The 17,038-nt window shown below is 55.2% G+C and overlaps 1 protein-coding gene and 1 non-coding gene across 5 annotated transcripts in view; both read left to right on the top strand.

Moving 5' to 3' along the window:
- AP1B1 (adaptor related protein complex 1 subunit beta 1) overlaps positions 1–10,641 on the top strand; it is a 59,510-nt gene extending 48,869 nt beyond the window's left edge. For 2 of the 4 annotated variants that reach the window (XM_023190680.1, XM_023190684.3), the window contains 5 exons: positions 3,977–4,122; positions 6,468–6,597; positions 6,842–6,926; positions 7,662–7,748; positions 7,838–10,641. In XM_023190680.1, coding sequence (XP_023046448.1) covers positions 3,977–4,122; positions 6,468–6,597; positions 6,842–6,926; positions 7,662–7,748; positions 7,838–8,160 — 771 coding nt within the window. In that variant the 3' untranslated portion in view covers positions 8,161–10,641. The remainder of the gene's footprint in view (positions 1–3,976; positions 4,123–6,467; positions 6,598–6,841; positions 6,927–7,661; positions 7,749–7,837) is intronic. The other 2 variants (XM_023190682.1, XM_023190683.1) reach the window with 2 other exon arrangements.
- LOC111525399 lies at positions 5,137–5,232 on the top strand. Its single transcript, XR_002726082.1, has one exon. It is a non-coding gene; the product is annotated as a small nucleolar RNA SNORD125 (small nucleolar RNA).
- Positions 10,642–17,038: the final 6,397 nt, after the last annotated feature.

Here is a 17,038-nt window from a genome sequence, read left to right as displayed (position 1 = left end):
AGCCCACTGTGCCACCTAGGGCACACCCCCAAGACTCCTGGCTAGACTAGGGATCAGCAAAGGAAGAAGCTGGCAAGGCTGGTGGGCCAGGCTGAGCGTTTCTTCTTGATCCTGGCACAGCCGGAGGCTTTGGAAAGTTTTAAGCAGAGATGAACCAGTCTGATTTGCACTTGAGAAAGATGGCTGCGTATGCAGGGAAGGGGTGGGGCAGAAGCACCGGCCCCAGGGGATTCTGCGGCAGGGAGGAGGAGTGCTGCGGCAGCTGGACCACGAGGGCTCTTGTGGGTGGAAACAGTGGCCAGACTTGAGAGCTCCCTGGGAGGGAGGAGCCGGGGCTGAGGGAAGGAGAGCTGAGTTCAGGGTGTGAGAACATGCGGGTGTAGCACTGAGGAGAGCTCAGTGTGGGCCATGTTGTCAGTGTCAAGGAAGCTGCCAGAGGGGACCAACCTGGCCTGATCCCCTCACCACACTCAGATCAGAAGTTGTGTTTGCCAGAGCCCCCCTCTCTCTTCTGAGGTCCCCGCCCCAAAACAGGATACAGTTGGGGGTCAGGGGCAGTGACAGCTCTGTCATGACTAGGGAGCCATGAACCCCCACCTCCCTACACCCTGAGCTGGCTTTCTCCACCATATGCCAGCTGCACCTGCAGTGGTGGTGACTGGAGGCCCTGGCAGGGTCTGGGCACTGAGAGGCCCACAGCAGACAGCAGCTCTGACACTAGTAGCCACACACTTCCTTGCGGGAATGGCACAGCATTCCACAGCCACCACCAGCACGTCCTCCTCCCAGCAGCCCTTTGTGGCTCTTCCTCCTATTTCGTGGTTGAGAAATCTGAGTGCTTTCGCCTAAGGTCACATAGCTGGTGACAGAGTCTGGAAGTGAAAGCAAGTAACACTAAAGCCTCTGCTCCAGACCCCTACATGATGGTGGCCCCACAGAGCGTGAGAACGACCTGTGCCCCTGCCTTCATGCGTGGAGTGTCAGGGCCAGCAGGGCCAAGGGAACGTAGGATCGTGGCATAACGTACAGCATGTGCAGTTGACTTACTACCTGGATTGGCTGCACCAAGGCATGAGGCCAACCTGTACTCGCCAGAAGCCCAATATCACAGGCACACAAAGCAGGACTAAGGGACAGAGAACAGCAAAGACTCCTGTAACCCTGTGGGTGCCAGCCCTTGCCAGGCACTGCAGAGCTGCCAGGAAAAGAAAGCCTGGAGCTGGCCTTTGGCAAGCTGGCACTAGGCTTGTGAGTTCATCTTATATATATATTATATATATATATATTTTGTTTGTTTGTTTGTTTGTTTGTTTTTTCAAGACAGAGTTTTGCTCTTGTCACCCAGGCAGGAGTGCAATGGTGCAATCTCAGCTCACTGCAACCTCTGCCTCCGGGGTTCAAGTGATTCTCCTGCCTCAGCCTCCCGAAGTAGCTGGGATTACAGGTGCCTGCCACCACGCCTAGCTAATTATTTGTATTTTTAGTAAAGACAGGATTTCACTATGTTGTCCAGGCTGGTCTTGAACTCCTGACCTTAGGTGATCCACCTGCCTCGGCCTCCCAAAGTGCTGGGATTACAGGTGTGAGCCACCGCGCCCGGCCATGTGTTTGTCTTACCAGTGTTATCCCTGCTTTGTCTTTCTGAAGGGTCAGATGAGTGTATCCAGCAGAGCATGCTGGAAAGGAGAGGGGAGGGGATCTCTTAGTCAGGAGTCATCAGGCCAGGCTGCCTGGAGGAGGAGTTTTTCTGCCCCGGGCAGGACTTTCCCCACTGCCTCAGTCATGGGAGGGTTCTAGGGTGTGGGTGCCCTCTCCCTTCAGAATCAGTTGGTAGGTATCCACATCTTCCTAACAGTGCTGTGGCCACCTGGAATTGTTCATTCCTCACGCATTCCACACCCTGCCTATGGGGTTAAAGACATTGGCCAGGCCGGGCGCGGTGGCTCATGCCTATAATCCCAGCACTTTAGGAGGCCAAGGCGGGCTGATCACGAGGTCAGGAGATCGAGACCATCCTGGCTAACACGGTGAAACCCCATCTCTACGAAAAATGCAAAAATTAGCCAGGCGTGATGGCAGGCGCCTGTAGTCCCAGGTACTCGTGAGGCTGAGGCAGGAGAATCGCGTGAACCCGGCAGGCGGAGCTTGCAGTGAGCCGAGATGGCACCACTGCACTCCAGCCTGGGTGACAGAGCAAGACTCTGTCTCAAAAAAAAAAAAAAAAAAAAGGCTTTGGCCAACCCTGCTGGTCTAAGGGAATGAGGCTGTCTGTGTATAAGAACTTTTGGGTTCCTCACCATTTGGCTCAGCTGGTGGTGACAGTTCATTGGTTCATCCAGTAAAGATTGAAGATTGTTCTGTTAGGACCTGTGTGAGACACCGTGAACCCACAGTGACCAAGAGCAGTGCGGTCCCCATCCCCAGCCATGGGTGACTGAGAGAGGGCCAGGGGAAAGGAGGCCTGACAGGGGCCCCGGGGTAGTCGTCCATGAGGGAGCCATGCCCCCAGTCAGGTTCAGCTGGCCTCTGCGTACTCTCTCAGCCGCCATGGCACAGCTGAGAACCAAAGCAGGGTACTTTCTGTCCTCACAGATCTGTCCAGGGGGCACAAAGGGTGCTCAGGGTTAACCGTGCAGGATGGGGGTGGGGAGGCACTTTCAAAGCAGAGGGAACAGCTGGTGTGAGGTCCCAGGGGCAGGGGCAGGGGCAAGCCTGGGGAGCAGATGGGCACCAGGCTGTGGAGGCCAAGGCCCGAGGACGCCACTGCAGGATTGGAAGGGGTTTCTTGGGGTGCCATGATCAGATCTGCATGTCACAAGATAACGTCAGCTGCTGTGGAAAGGGGGAGAGGGTGGAAATGGGGCGCCACCTGGCAGCTGCTGTCTCACCTGGGGAAATCTGGTGGCAGCTTAGATGCTGGTGGCGCCTCTGGAGATGGAGAGACATGGAGGCCCTGGAGGAAGATGTAGGAGGTGGCCTCCGCAGGACTTGGGTTGCGTGACTGCCGCGAGGGGGTTAGGGTGGGGCGGGGGCGCTGTGCCTGATGTTTCTGTGGTTTCTGGCACTGGCAACCTGAGAGACAGTGGGACGTTTGTTGGCACTGAGTGCACTTGCAGACGCTGTCAGTGGGGTCTAAGCCTTTTGACCTCAAGGGGCCTGTGAGCTGTCCATGGGAGAGTAACCGCCTGAGAGGCGTCTGTGAGTCCACAGGATGCCGCTGGCGGATGTCTTCCATGGCAGGGCTCTAACTCATGCTGTGTGCTCAGCAAACACTCCCCGAACGCTGGTTTCACACCAGGCTCTGAGCCAAAGGTGGTAAAGACAGAAAAACAGAGCCTTTCCCTCAGCGAGCTCTCTGAGTACAGGGGAGACAGACACAAGGTCACATTTATCTGCCATAACATCACTGGGGCGAGGGAGCCTGGGGGCAGGGTTCCGGGAGGAGGTGGTTCTTGAGCTGAGACTCGAATGACAAGGGCAGCCAAGCAGCGGAAGGCCTGCCAGGCAAGGGGTCCTCTTAGGTACTGTCCTTGGTCAGACCAGTTGCTGCAGCTGAAGGCCAGCCCTGCCTCCTGCAAGGGAGGACAGGCAGTGACGGCCAGGAAGGCCCAGGCTCTGGCTGAGGCCCAGGATGCCATTGGACACTGAGCTCTGTCCTTAGCTCACGGCATCCCTCAGCCCTACTTCCCAAGTGATCCCTCCATTGCCCTCTGAGGACTCAACATCAGCCCTGGAGCCGAAGCGCCTCCCCAGCCCGAGCTGCTCCAAGAGGCAGCCACATCGTGGCCATGACCCTAGGTGGGACATGGGATTGTTCTGTTCCCAATACGTATCTGGTCATCCCCTAGCAGTAAAGGTGGGGGTGCTGGATCTGGGAGGCCCCTGCGGGAGAGAGAGAGAAAAAGCACCCTCAGGTGGGCTGTTGAGTTTGGGCTGGGGGAAGAGGCACCCACCCGCTGCACCCTTTCCCCTGCAGGTCTGGCTCCCAGCCATGAAGGCCAAGGGGCTGGAGATCTCGGGCACCTTCACCCGCCAGGTGGGCTCCATCTCCATGGACCTGCAGCTGACCAACAAGGCCTTGCAGGTCATGACCGACTTTGCCATCCAGTTCAACCGCAACAGGTGAGCTCCCTGAGGCCAACTCACCTCTCAAGGGGAGGCCTGGGAGAATCCAACTTGGAATCTGTTCTGGGGACTGCAGGCAGGGGTGGGGCCGCATGGGGGAGGGCAGTACCCCTTTTCTGGAGGATGTTCCCCACCACCCCTCGGGCCAAAACTCCCTGAAGCACTGGGTTTTGTTTGTTTCTTTTCTTTTGGAGATAGAGTCTCGCTCTGTCACACAGGCTGGAGTGCAGTGGTGCCGTCTCGGCTCACTGCGGCCTCCACCTCCCAGGTTCAAGCAATTCTCCTGTCTCAGCCTCCCAAGTAGCTGGGATTACAGGTGTCTGCCACCATGCCTGGCCAATTTTTTGTATTTTTAGTAGAGGTGGCGTTTCACCGTGTTGCCCAGGCTGGTCTTGAACTCCTGAGCTTAGGCAATCCGCCCACCTCGACCTCCCAAAGTGCTGGGATTATAGGTGTGAGCCACCGTGCTCAGCCAAGCAGTGGGATTTCTACCCCCAAGTAGAATATGGACTCCAAAGTCCCAGGCAGAGTGGGGAGGGATGTCTTTCATTTTCGTTTTTATTTTTATTTTTGAGATGGCCTCAGTGTATTTATTGCCCAGGCTGGTCTTGAACCCTTGGGCTCAAGCGATCCTCCTGCCTCAGCCTCCTGGGTCACTGGGACTACAGGTGCACGATACTACACCTGGCTCCCCTTATTTTTGCCTCCACTGTCCAAAGAAGTGTTTTACAGACAGAAACGCCCTGCTCCAGCTGAGGAGCCCACCTCTGGCAAACACCCCACATAGGAGGGGCCTACCTTAGGGACCAGCTCTCAGAAGGCTGGTGGGGAGTGGGCCTGTCTGCCAGCCTCCCCACTGTAGCAGAGGATTAAAGTATCAGATGGGGCCTGTGGGAGCGGTAGCTGCTCCAGGCCCCTCCCCACCGGGTCCCCTACACGGGGTGTCAGTGGGAAGGTTGCCTGTCTGGCACTGTCATGGACTCGGCCAGTGAAGCTAGGGCTCCCCTGGGGACCCCTGGCAGCCCCTCCTGATGATTCTTCTTCCTGAGCACGCTCATGATGAGCAAACTGAGCCTCTAAGAAGTTGACTGAAGGGGCTGCTTCCCCAGGGAAGCCTGGAGGCCAGTGGGTCCTGACTCTTGGGCAGACCGGGACTGGGGGTGACTCTGCCACTTACCCTCATGTGACCCTGGAGGTCACAGAAGTGCACCAGGCTCCTAGAGGTGGTTCCAATGGTTGCCTCTAGCAAACTTACTGTGTGCTGAATGCTTCCTGGACACCAGGCCCTGTGCCACCGGCTTTGGGAGTATTGTCTCGCTTGAGGCACTTGATGGCCCAGCAAAGTCACTGCCATCACCCCTTTTTAGTAGGTAATGACACCTGGGCTCCTTGGACAGCTCACACAGTGGGCAGTAGTGGAGCTCCCAGGAAATCCTGGTGTGCTGAGCCACCAAGCGGGCCTGGAGTTCCCCAAATGGTCTCCCTCTGTGTCCCAGGCAGGCTGATGGCTTCTTGGGCAGAGCACAGGCTGGGGTCAGACAGCTCAAACTCTCATTCTCAGCAGTGCCAGTCACCCTGTGGGGTCTGACACAAGCCTGCTCCTCCCTGAGACGGTGTCCTCATCTAGAGGATGGAAAGAGGTGTACCTGGCCCTGTTTTTATGAGGCTGGGAACGCGTGTAATATCGAATCTGTAGCCCGGGTATACTGAGCCCTCGGTTTGTGCCCCCAGTCCCATGCCCTGTGACTTATCTTCCAAGAGCCTGCAGCTCTTGGCTCACACTCATGAGGATCTTCCATTTGCCATTGTGCTGCTTTGCAGAGAAGCAGGGCTTTCCTGAATCTCTCTGTGGCCACTGTGTGTCCTGGCCAGTTCTGGCCAAGAGAGTAAAATCTAGCGTCTTGCTTGGGATGGTCAGATCCCTTCTGGGAGTTGAGAATTGGCAGCAAAGACTTGGGCAGTCCCAGAGTTTTCAAGGTAGAAGCAGCTTATACTCCAGGCTGCTGGCATTAGACAGAGCTCCTTGAGGGCAGGACAGGGCAAGGCCTGCTTACCTGGGCCCACCAGTGCCTGGCCCAGAGGAGAAGAACAGAGCTGGGCTTTAGGCCTGCAGCCAGGCTGGGGCAGAGCAACTGGCCTGGGGCTCTTTCTTTCTGTCCACATGGTCATCTGGGGGAGGGAGACCAGGAGCCCATCCTGTCCAGGGTCCAGAGCATGGGTAGGCTGGTACTGTGAGAGGCTCCCTGCCAACCACAGCCCCAGCTCCCGAGCCGGAGGAGCTCACCTGTCCCACATCAGCACCTGCTCCCCTTGCCATGCCTGTGGGGCTTCTCTCTCCCCAGCTTTGGCCTGGCCCCCGCCGCCCCCCTCCAGGTCCACGCACCACTCAGCCCCAACCAGACAGTGGAAATCTCCCTGCCTCTCAGCACGGTGGGCTCGGTCATGAAGATGGAGCCTCTGAACAACCTCCAGGTGGGTTCTGGGGAGGGCAGGCACCCCAGTCCTTACACACCCACCATCTGGGCCCCACTGGGGTCAGCAGTGGGTTGTGTCTGCAGAGTCATGCTCTTAGCTGTTGGGGAGGCCTAGTCAGGGAACGAAGGGGTATGTTTACCAGGGAAGGCCCTGGGAGAGAATCTGCTCAGCGATGCCCTTCCTGGGGCCTCAGAGGTGGCGTCAAGGCCCGGAGACTGACCGGGGACCCCCTTGTGCCTAGGTGGCTGTGAAGAACAATATCGATGTCTTCTACTTCAGCACCTTGTACCCACTGCACATACTCTTTGTGGAGGATGGGAAGATGGGTGAGTCATGAGGGAGCCCTCTGGGGTGCCTGAAATGGGACTGTGGCTTGGGAACCTGGCCAAGGTAGTGCCTTTACCAAGGCCCGGATGGACTGCCTTACCCACAAATGGAGTCAGGGAGTCGCTTCCTCCGTGCAGGCCTGGAGTGAGGGATATACCCAGGACCCCCAGGCCTTAGTGGCCAGTTCTGGTCTGGCAGGTGGGCTGTGCCACATGGAACTCACCCCACTCCCAGGCTCTCCTGCTTGCTCCTCAGCCTTGTCCCACAGGCTGCAGAGAGCCCAGGTCATGCCCCACACCTGGTAACCCCCCGCTCTGTGTCCTTGCTGGAACCCCCAAGAAGGGTGTTGATCCCAGCACACAGATGGCCTGCACCCGGCCCCTGGCTGCGTGGAGCCCTTGGCCCATGTCATCTCTTGCTTGCCACAGAAGCCCTGCATGGGAGGCTATGACTTACAAGCAGGCTGCTCACCGAGGAGGAGGAAGGTGTGTGGGGGTGGGGAGGGGAGATTTGAGGCCCGGAGGCAGGAAACCAGGGTCATTTGGAAGCAGCACTGGGGCCTCCGTCACAGAGCAGAGAGTGTGCTCAGGGAAGCAGGAGGGCTGTGTAGCAGCTAGTGCCTGTCGTCAGCTTTCAGGTGGCACAGTAAAGGCCAGACCCATTTCCTGCTGAGCTGCAGAGAGCCCACAGGTTTATGAGGGGCCCCCCTCTCATCTCCCCTGCTCACCCTGCAGACCGGCAGATGTTCCTGGCCACGTGGAAGGATATTCCCAATGAGAATGAGGCCCAGTTCCAGATCAGAGACTGCCCCCTCAATGCAGGTGAGGACTCCGAGCACGTGACCCCAGCCCCTCGCCTGTACCCAGGCCCCGCACTGACTGGGGTCTCCCACGGCCATGTGACCCCACAGAAGCTGCGAGCAGCAAGCTGCAGAGCAGCAACATCTTCACTGTCGCCAAGAGAAACGTGGAGGGCCAGGACATGCTCTACCAGTCCCTGAAGCTGACCAACGGCATCTGGGTGCTGGCGGAGCTGCGGATCCAGCCGGGCAACCCCAGCTGCACGGTGAGAGCCCCGGCACCCACCCTGCGGCCTTGGAGCCTCCCCTTGGTTCTGGTGGAGGACGCGGTCCAAGCATCCCTTCAAGCCTGGCTTGAACCAGAATCAGTTCGGTCCCTGAAAAGGACCTTTCTAGAAAGCTTTCACATCCACCCCGTCAGGTTACCCAGATAAGACACCAATTGGGTCTCAGAACAGTGAGTTGGACCAGAAGATTGTGTAAAATTGGGCCCTGTGAGGTGGTGAAGTTGGTTTGGCACCCCTGACTGGGAAGTGGCATTGCTAAGCATAGGCCCTAGCCCTGTCCTGTGAGTGCCTGCATGCCCAGCTGGGAGGACGTTGGTTCCCAGGAGCCCTAACTTCCCAGCCTTTGAGGTAGACCTGTCAGGGGATGGCTTCCCTGGGGCACATAGTTGTCCTGGAGGTCTGCGCCACTGTTCCAGGGCCCTGGACAGCCCCAAGCTCTGCTTCTCCCCCACACCCCTGAGTCTCTGGCAGGCATGGCCCTCCAGACACTGCGCCTCCTGGGCCCTGCTGCCAGCGCTGGTCGGTGGGGGGCTGTGGCGTGGCTTCGGTGGTGGTAACTTCCGTCTCCCTGTGTTTGGTTGCTGCATGTCACCTTCCCTGCTGGTGCCCGTGGTGCAGGACTTAGAGGTTAGCAGATCGCTTTCTCTTTCTCCGTCCACCCTCCCCAGCCTTGTCTCCTGTCCTGGCCCCCATGCACCCCATGTTTCCTGTCTGCACTCATCTCTTGGCCTCACCTCACCTGGCAGGCTCTAGCCAGGTGGCCCTGATCGAGGTGCTGACACCCCACTTCCACACATTCACAGTGTGCACAGAGCCCTTCCTAGGACCTGGACAGCCCGTGGGCTGCTGCTGACCTGTGAAACTCCATTGTTCCCACTTCCTAACTGTGCCCTGCGGAACCAGTGCTTTAGAGTGGGTGGCTGGGGGCTCCTCTCTCCTCTGCCTGTGATCTCAATCTCAGGCCCCAGAGCGGAGGCAAAGTCTCTACCATGCCTGCTTCCTACGTAGGAAACCAGGAATGAGCCCAGCACCCCTCCAGGCTCCCTCCCAGCCCTCCCACACCGCCTCGGGATTTTCTGTCAGGCTTCAGTCCTGAGGACCCCAGACCTCCAGGGACTCTGGGGGGCCGGGCAGCCCTCAGGGTGGGGGCCTCCGGCTCGTGACTCACACTGCTTGCCAGCAGGGCTCTGGGGACTGGGCTGACAGCAGGTGTGTGGGCTGCAAGTATATTTGGTCCACACCCGGCTGGCTGCGATGGCCGCCCCCTCCGCTTTACCTCACATCTGTGCCAGGCGCAGCTGCCGCCAGGCTGTGTGCACGCCACGCTATCCCATTGGTTTCTGCTCTCTTCCCCACCCCTTTCCTTCCTGAGAGGAACTCCAGGGATGAGTGCTCTTTCCCCCGACCCCTCTCTCCCCTGCAGCTGTCCCTGAAGTGTCGAGCGCCAGAGGTGTCTCAGCACGTGTACCAGGCCTACGAGACCATCCTCAAGAACTAAGGCCCCGGCCAGCGCCCGCCCCAGCCTTCTGCCCGCCCCATCGAGGAGGCCCCTGGGGGTGGCAGCACATCTTCCTCCTCGCAGGAGGGACCAGGCAGGGCTCCTGGCCACCCCGTGGGCTCTGTGGTCCTGATGGCAGCACCCGATCCCTGGGGTAGGGCACCACCCCCTCCTGGAGTGAGAGCACAGTACACTCCCGTGCTCCGGGACACCTCTGCTCCTGTGGCTGTGACGTGGGGTTAGGTGAGGAGGGGACCAAAGGAAACAGAGCCAGAGCAGCCACAGAAGCTGTGCCTGAAGGGTGAGCATGGAGCTTGCCCCACCGGCTCACTGCCCCGGCAGCCCCTGGCTCATTGGAATCTCGGGTTGGTGTTAAAGGGCACCCCGCTGCCACCTCTCATGGGATGGACCCTGCCAACCTGGCCTGGGTGTGCAGGTAGGGGTCCCTTTGGTACCAGGAGAGCTGCTTGCCTAAGGCCTGGGGCTCAAGGAGCTGTAGGTGCCAGCAAAGGGGCAGAGCTGGGTTGGGAGGAGCCCAGGGCCTGCACTGCCCCCTTGCAGCCACCTGGCTGGTGCCCTGCAGCTGTGCCAGTTGGGCCACAGCCTGCCGAGTGCTGACCCGCATGGTCAAGACCAGGCAGAAGCTCCCAGAGCCCCTGTCTTGGGCTCCCACCCTACTGGCAGCTGCACTGTCCCCCACTCCCCACTTCTGCCCCAAGGATGATCTGTGATACATTCCTCAGTGTCACCTCTGAGCCCAGGCCTCCTGCAACAGAGACAAGGCCGAGGAATGGGGCTGGGCGAGCGGGTGCGCCTGCTGTTTGGGTTTCTTTGGGGTTTCTCTTGTGTCTGCTGCCCTCCTCCTGGCCTCCCAGGTTTCAGTATTGTCTGACAGAGCATTAGGTTTTCCTGTTACTGCTGTTTAATAATAAAGAAAGATTCGGCTTTTGGCAATCACGGACAGTTTTTTCCCCTCCACCAAATGTCAGGATTGAAAGCTGCCTCCATGTGGCTGGGGATGGTTTTCTGACCCTACAGTAACTAGATCTAATATATATCATCAGAATATATATATTGTATGTTTACTCTTATTTTCAGAAAGAGAAAGTGAATAAAAATGGTGACATCAAGTGTGTCCCCAGCCAGTGTGTCAGGCCCAAGGCTCTTCTGGGCAGGAGTCCCGGGCTGCAGGGACCCCAGGCTCAAAGGCTCCAGTGGTGTGTGCGGCAGCACTCTGAGGACAGCGCCTTCCCTCCATCCTATCCTTGGCAAATTGACTGCTGCAGCCTGCTGTCCCTGGCCCCTCTCCTGCCATTGATCCCACCTCCCACGGAGCTGACGCTGTCTTGCCTTGTGATGCTGGCCAGAAGGCTGGGCTCCCCTTGTGGTTTTCCCCAGCTCCCTGTCATCTGGGAGGCTCCGGGGGGCGTGGGAGATCTCCTGATCGGGGCGGTGGTGGGAGAGGGGTTGGGCATGTGGACAAGGCCAGCCGCCACCGAGGACACCTTGTATGGCCCCAATCCTGGCACTGGCCTAGCTCCCAGGTAAGGGTGGCCAGACCCTAGGCAGGGCTTCGTCAGCTGAGCTGCCTCCTGGCTGGTGGGCCTCAGCCTGCCTCTGAGGGAGGAGCAGCCCAGGTTCCCCTCAGCCTGTTTCAGCCCCAGCCGCTCCCTCGTGTTCTGTCTGTACTTAGCTCCCCACATGCTGCCAACCTCACACACACCACTGCCTTCCTGGCTGCCGGAAACTGGGCGATACAGCCTGCCCTCTTACAGGGCATCACAGGAGCATCTGGCCCTCCACTGCCCCACCTCTGACCTCTGTGGTGTCACTGTGCTGCCCTGGGGACCCCAGGGTCAAGGGCTTGAGTTACATGCCCAGCTGTGGCCCCTCCACAGAGTCCAGAACCAACCAAGGTCCTTGACTGCACAACCCTAGTCCTTGCCTTGCCTGGGAGTCTCTGCCCAAATGCAGCTGGAGTCCCTGCCCTGCCATGGAACTAGAGGTTGGTGAGCCCTTAATGAGAGGGACTGTCACCCTGCCATGTCGCCTGCCTCCTCTGAGCTCGACACCTGGAAACACTGCCTGGGAAGCAGCTGCACGGGCCGCCACACCCATGGCCTGCCAGCTCAGCCATTCAGGGCGCTCAGCACTTCACCTCCCCACCTCTCCATCGCAAGGTCTGAAGAGGGCAAGTGTGGGATTGCTGTCCCCACTGGAGGCCCAGCACTAGCCACCTGGGTGAGGAGAGCTGGCGAGAAAGGAGGACCATCCCTAGACACCTGTGTTTGAATGAGTCTGCTCAAGCCTCAGGTGATCGTGAGCGGTGCCTCACCAGTTGGGGCCCTCTTTCACCCCACAGTGCTCAGCATAAGGGAACCCAGCATACACTGCAGCGGCTTAGTCTACACGTGGGGAAACTGAGGCAGGCGGGGCCATCATGCTCCCAGTCCCCCACACTACTGCATCAGGAGAACAGACACACAGGATGCTCCTTTGGGGCCCAGCCTTTAGGAAGAGTGTTTTAGGGCATAGCCAATCTGTACCCTTCAGCTTCCCTGTCCCTCCCTCACCTCTGAGGGTCATCACAGGCCGCCTCCCTCCTGCTCATGTAGCACTTCCTACTCCTGACGCACTCAGGCCTCCCCGCCTTGCCTCTTGGAGGCCTTGGCATCTGGCAGTTGAGGGAACTTCCCTGGCTTTTCTTGAGAAGATTCCCCAGCGTCTTGAACCTTCCCAGCTAATCAGGAAATCCAACAGCAGCAACCAGTTATTTCTGGAGGGTCCAACACATACCCAAGGGCTGATGGGTTCCCCTGTGCAACAGACACTGCCACGGCTGTCACGGGACCTGGTTTTACATTGTTTAATCTTCAGCTAGTGGTTTGTGTTTGTTTTTACGGAGCGAGTAATTCAGGACCACGGTGCCAGACAGAGAATAAAGTTCCCCTCCCACTCCATCCTCAGTCCTTAGTTTTCCTCCCTTAAAGGCAGACATTGTTGCTAGATTTCGATTTTCATCCAGGGATATTCTGCACATGTGTATAAGCAAATCCATGTAGAGATCTACTAAACGAATGATGGCCTACCTAGGCACTGCTAGCACATCCCTTCTCTGACCTGACAGCCCTTTCTGAAGCTCTTTCCCCATCTTTAGGAGCAGACCGCCTCAGGCTTCCTTGTGTGAGTGGGCCAGCATTAGCCGGTCCCTGCTGTGGGGCATTCAGGCTGTTTCTGCACCCTAAGCAATACTGCAGCGAGTACCTCCCACATAACACCCTCTGCATGGGCAGGGACGCAGCTATAGGATCCAGCCCCGGAACTGCTGAACCAGAGGGTATACCCAAGATGCATTTTCTATTTTTGTTCTTGTTTTGAAAAGGTAACACATTCACATGGTTCAAAATCCAGAAGACAAAATTGATGTAAAAAATCTACCCCTTTCCCTCATTTTCCTCCCCAAAGGAAACCAATGTCATTATCCAAAGATTCAGCTTTGCCTAATGTGGATTTTTTCCCTTCTTACGTAGAAATGGTAGCACAGAATACATGTTGGGCTTATATAGCAGAGGTTTTCCCACCATTAACCCATTACAGAGAGTGTCCTGGGGCTTTTTTTTTTTTTTTCATTTTTTCATTTTTATTTCTTTTTTGAGATGGAGTCTCACTCTGTCGCCCAGGCTGGCGTTCAATGGCATGATCTCCGCTCACTGCAACCTCCGCCTCCCAGACTCAAGCGATTCTCCTGCCTGAGCCTCCCAAGTAGCTGGGATTATAGGCACCTGCCACCATGCCCGGCTAATTTTTGTATTTTTAGTAGAGACAGCGTTTCACCATGTTGGCCAGACTGGTCTCAAACTCCTGACCTCAGGTGATCCGACCGCCTCTGCCTCCTAAAGTTCTGAGATTACAGGCATGAGCCACCGTGCCCGGCTGCCTTTTTTTTGTTGTTGCTGTTTTTTTTGAGACAGAATCTTGCTCTGTCACCCAGGCTGGAGTGCAGTGGTGCAATCTCAGCTCACTGCAACCTCCGCCTCCCAGGCCCAAGTAATTCTCATGCCTCAGCCTACTGAGTAGCTGGGATTACAGGAGCACACCACCACACCCAGCTAATTATTTTTTAAATTTTTATTAGCGATGTTGGCCAGGCTGGTCTCGAACTCCCGACCTCAGGTGATCTGCCTGCCTCAGCCTCCCAAATTGTTTGGATTACAGGCGTGAGCCACTGCGCTTGGCCTTTTTTCTCTTTTTCTTTTCTTTTCCTTTTTTTTTTTTTTTTTTGAGACAGGGTCTCAAAAAAATCCAGTCTGTTGCTCAGGCTGCAGTGCAGTGGTGTGATCACGGCTCACTGCAGTCTTAACCTTCCAGGCTCAAGTGATCCTCCCACCTCAGCCTCCAGAGTAGCTGGGACTACAAGTGCGCACCACCACACCCAGCAAATTTTTGTATTTTTTTGTAGACAGGGTCTTGCTATGTTGCCCAGGCTGGTCTCAAACTCCCGGGCTCACTAACCTGCCTGCCTCAGCTTCCCAAAGGGCTGGGATTACAGACGTGAGCCATTGCGCCTGGCCCTTTCCGTGTTTTCAGTGTGTCTCTTTGCATGTGTTTTTAAGCCACTTGTATGTCCCTTTCTGTGAGCTATCTTCACATTTTCTGCCATTTTTCTATCTGATTATTGATCTTTTTCTTACTGATTTACCATTATTCCTCCCTATTTTGTTACTGCTTTTTACTTTTCCATGCTGAAATTGGGCTTTTTAAGATGTAATTTTCTTTTAATTTTTTCTTTCTAGTACTTGTCTGCTCTTCATTTTTGCATTTCAATCCTGTTCCATCTGGGCTTTCTGTAGGAATGAGGTAGGGATCCAACTTCCCCTTTTCCCCAGATGGTTCCCCACTTGTCTCCATGCCATTTACTGAATAATTCATCTTTTCCCCACAGATTTGAAATGCCATTTTTATCACATTCTAAATTTCCACATATATTTGGGTGTTTTTCTGGACTCTGTTCTATACCAGATAATTTGTCTATTCATGTTTTGATAACTTTTATTTTTATTCATTTATTATTTTTGAGACAGGGTCTCACTCCTTTCACCCAGGCTGTTGTGCAATGGCGTGGTCTGAGCTCACTACAACTTCCACCTCCCAGGCTCAAGTGATCCTCCTGCCTCAGCCTCCCAAGTAGCTGGAACTACAGGTGAGAGCTACCACACCTGACTAATTTTTGTGGTTTTTGTAGAGATAGGGTTTCCCCACATGGCCCAGGCTGGTCTCGAACTCCTGAGCTCAAGTGATCCACCCTCCTCAGCCTCCCAAAGTGCTGGGATTACAGGCATGAGCCACCATGCCCAACCATTTTTTTATTTTTTGAGTCAGGGTCTCACTCTGTCACCCAGGCTGGAGTGCAGTGGCACGATCATAGCTCACTGCAGCCTCGAACACCTGGGCTCCAGCAATCCTCATGCTTCAGCCTCTCAAGTCATTGGGATTACAGGTATGAGCCACAGCTCCCAGCCATGTTTTGATAACTTCTTGTACCCTCTTATTCCCATTTCATTCTATTTGAACTTTACAACTGGCTTGTCTTTAAAAAAAATTGATCATATTATTTGGATCACATCAAATGTTTAATTTATGGAGAATGACCTTCTTGTAATGATGTCAATAACAATATTGGCTCTTTATATGTAAAGAACAGGAATAGATGCTTTCCCGTTGATTCAGGTTTTCTTTTATGTCTCTGTAATATTTTTTCTTCGTGTAAAATTTTTTTTTTTTTGAGATGGAGCCTCCCTTTGTCGCCAGGCTGGAGTGCAGTGGCACGATCTCGGCTCACTGCAACCTCCGACTCCCTGGTTCAAGCGATTCTCCTGCCTCAGTCCCCCAAGTAGCTGGGATTACAGGCACACGTCACTACGCCCAGCCAATTTTCGTATTTTTAGTAGAGACGGGGTTTCACCATATTGGCCAGGCTGGTCTCAAACTCCTGACCTCAAGTGATCTGCCCGCCTCAGCCTCCCAAACTGCTGGGATTGCAGGCGTGAGCCACCGTGCCTGGCCGCCTGTTTCATTTTTTTTATTCGTGTCTCACTAGTTTTCCACTCACGTCCTCCTGCTGTTCCAGAATCCCACATTCCACGTGGGACTCATGTCTCCTATCTGTGAGAGTTTCTCAGATATTGTTGGTGTTTCATGACCTTGACTATTTCAAGGAGTCCTGCTTGGGCGTTCTGTAGAAGGTCCCTCAGTTTGGCTTTGTCAGTTGTTTTTCTCGTGATCAGCCTGGGATTATGGTTTTTTAGAAAAAATACCACACAGGTGCCTTTCCCTTCACATCATAATCAGGGTGACATTCTATCGACATTTCTTGTCACCTCACGTTTGCCTGGATCGCCTGGCCAAGGTAATATTTGCATGTTTGTAGTTTTCTCTACTGTGAGTTACTTTTCCCTCTCTTTTTTATTTTATTTATTTTTTAAGACAGGGTCTCATTCTGTCCTCCAGGCTGGAGTACAGAGGTACTCACTGCAGCCTTGACCTCTGGAGCTCAATTGATCCTCCCACCTCAGCCTCCGAAGTGGCTGGGACTACAGTCACACACCACCACACCTGGCTAATTTTGTTCATTATTATCATTTTTTTATTTTTAGTAGAGAGAAGGTCTCACTATGTCGCCCAGGCTGGTACTGAACTGGGCTCAAGTGATTCACCAGCCTTGGCCTCCCAAAGTGTTGGGATTACAGGCATGAGCCACCATGCCCGGCCATCCTCCTTTCTGTATTCTTTGGAAGCAAATAAGTAAATGCAGCTTACACTTTGGAAAGCGGGGTGGGGCAGTAGCTACATGAAAGTGTTTGGAATTCTTCTTTAAGGAAGACTTGTTTTTTCTCAGACGTTATTTTTTTTCCCTGGGAGCAAGCAAGCTGAATGATCACATTTTATTTATTTATTCAGTCATTTATATCAGTTTGGACTCATGGATATTTATTTTATAATCTGAGCTTAATCCCATATAACATTATTTACTTTGTTGCTTGAATTGCTGCAGGTTTGGCCACTGGGATCTCCTTCCGGAAGGTTCCTATGTCCTTGTGACATACCACCATCCTCGTTTTTGGGCACTTCCTTCCTTTCTGCCACCATAAGTTGCTCCAGGATCATCTTGTACTGGTCCTGCCCCATCCCTAGAAGCAGTCATTTCTCCAAGGAGCCTGGTTCCTTTCACTGGAGAACAGTATTAGAAACCAAGAGTGGCCAGGCCGGGTGCGGTGGCTCACGCCTGTAATCCCAGCACTCTGGGAGGCCGAGGTGGGCGGATCACCTGAGGTCAGGAGTTTGAGACCAGCCTGGCCAACATGGTGAAACCCTGTCTCTACTAAAAATACAAAAGTTAGCCGGGTGTGGTGGCACACACCTGTAATCCCAGCTACTGGGGAGGCTGAGGCAGGAGAATTGCTTGAGCCCAGGAGGCAGAGGTTGCAGTGAGCTGAGATCATGCCAAAGCACTCTAGCCTGGCTGACAGA

This window comes from Piliocolobus tephrosceles, chromosome 19, assembly GCF_002776525.5.
Source record: "Piliocolobus tephrosceles isolate RC106 chromosome 19, ASM277652v3, whole genome shotgun sequence".
NCBI classification, from domain to species: Eukaryota; Metazoa; Chordata; class Mammalia; order Primates; family Cercopithecidae; genus Piliocolobus; species Piliocolobus tephrosceles.
The sequence above is the reverse complement of the archived record's forward strand: the minus strand, read 5'-3'. Positions and strand labels throughout refer to the sequence as shown.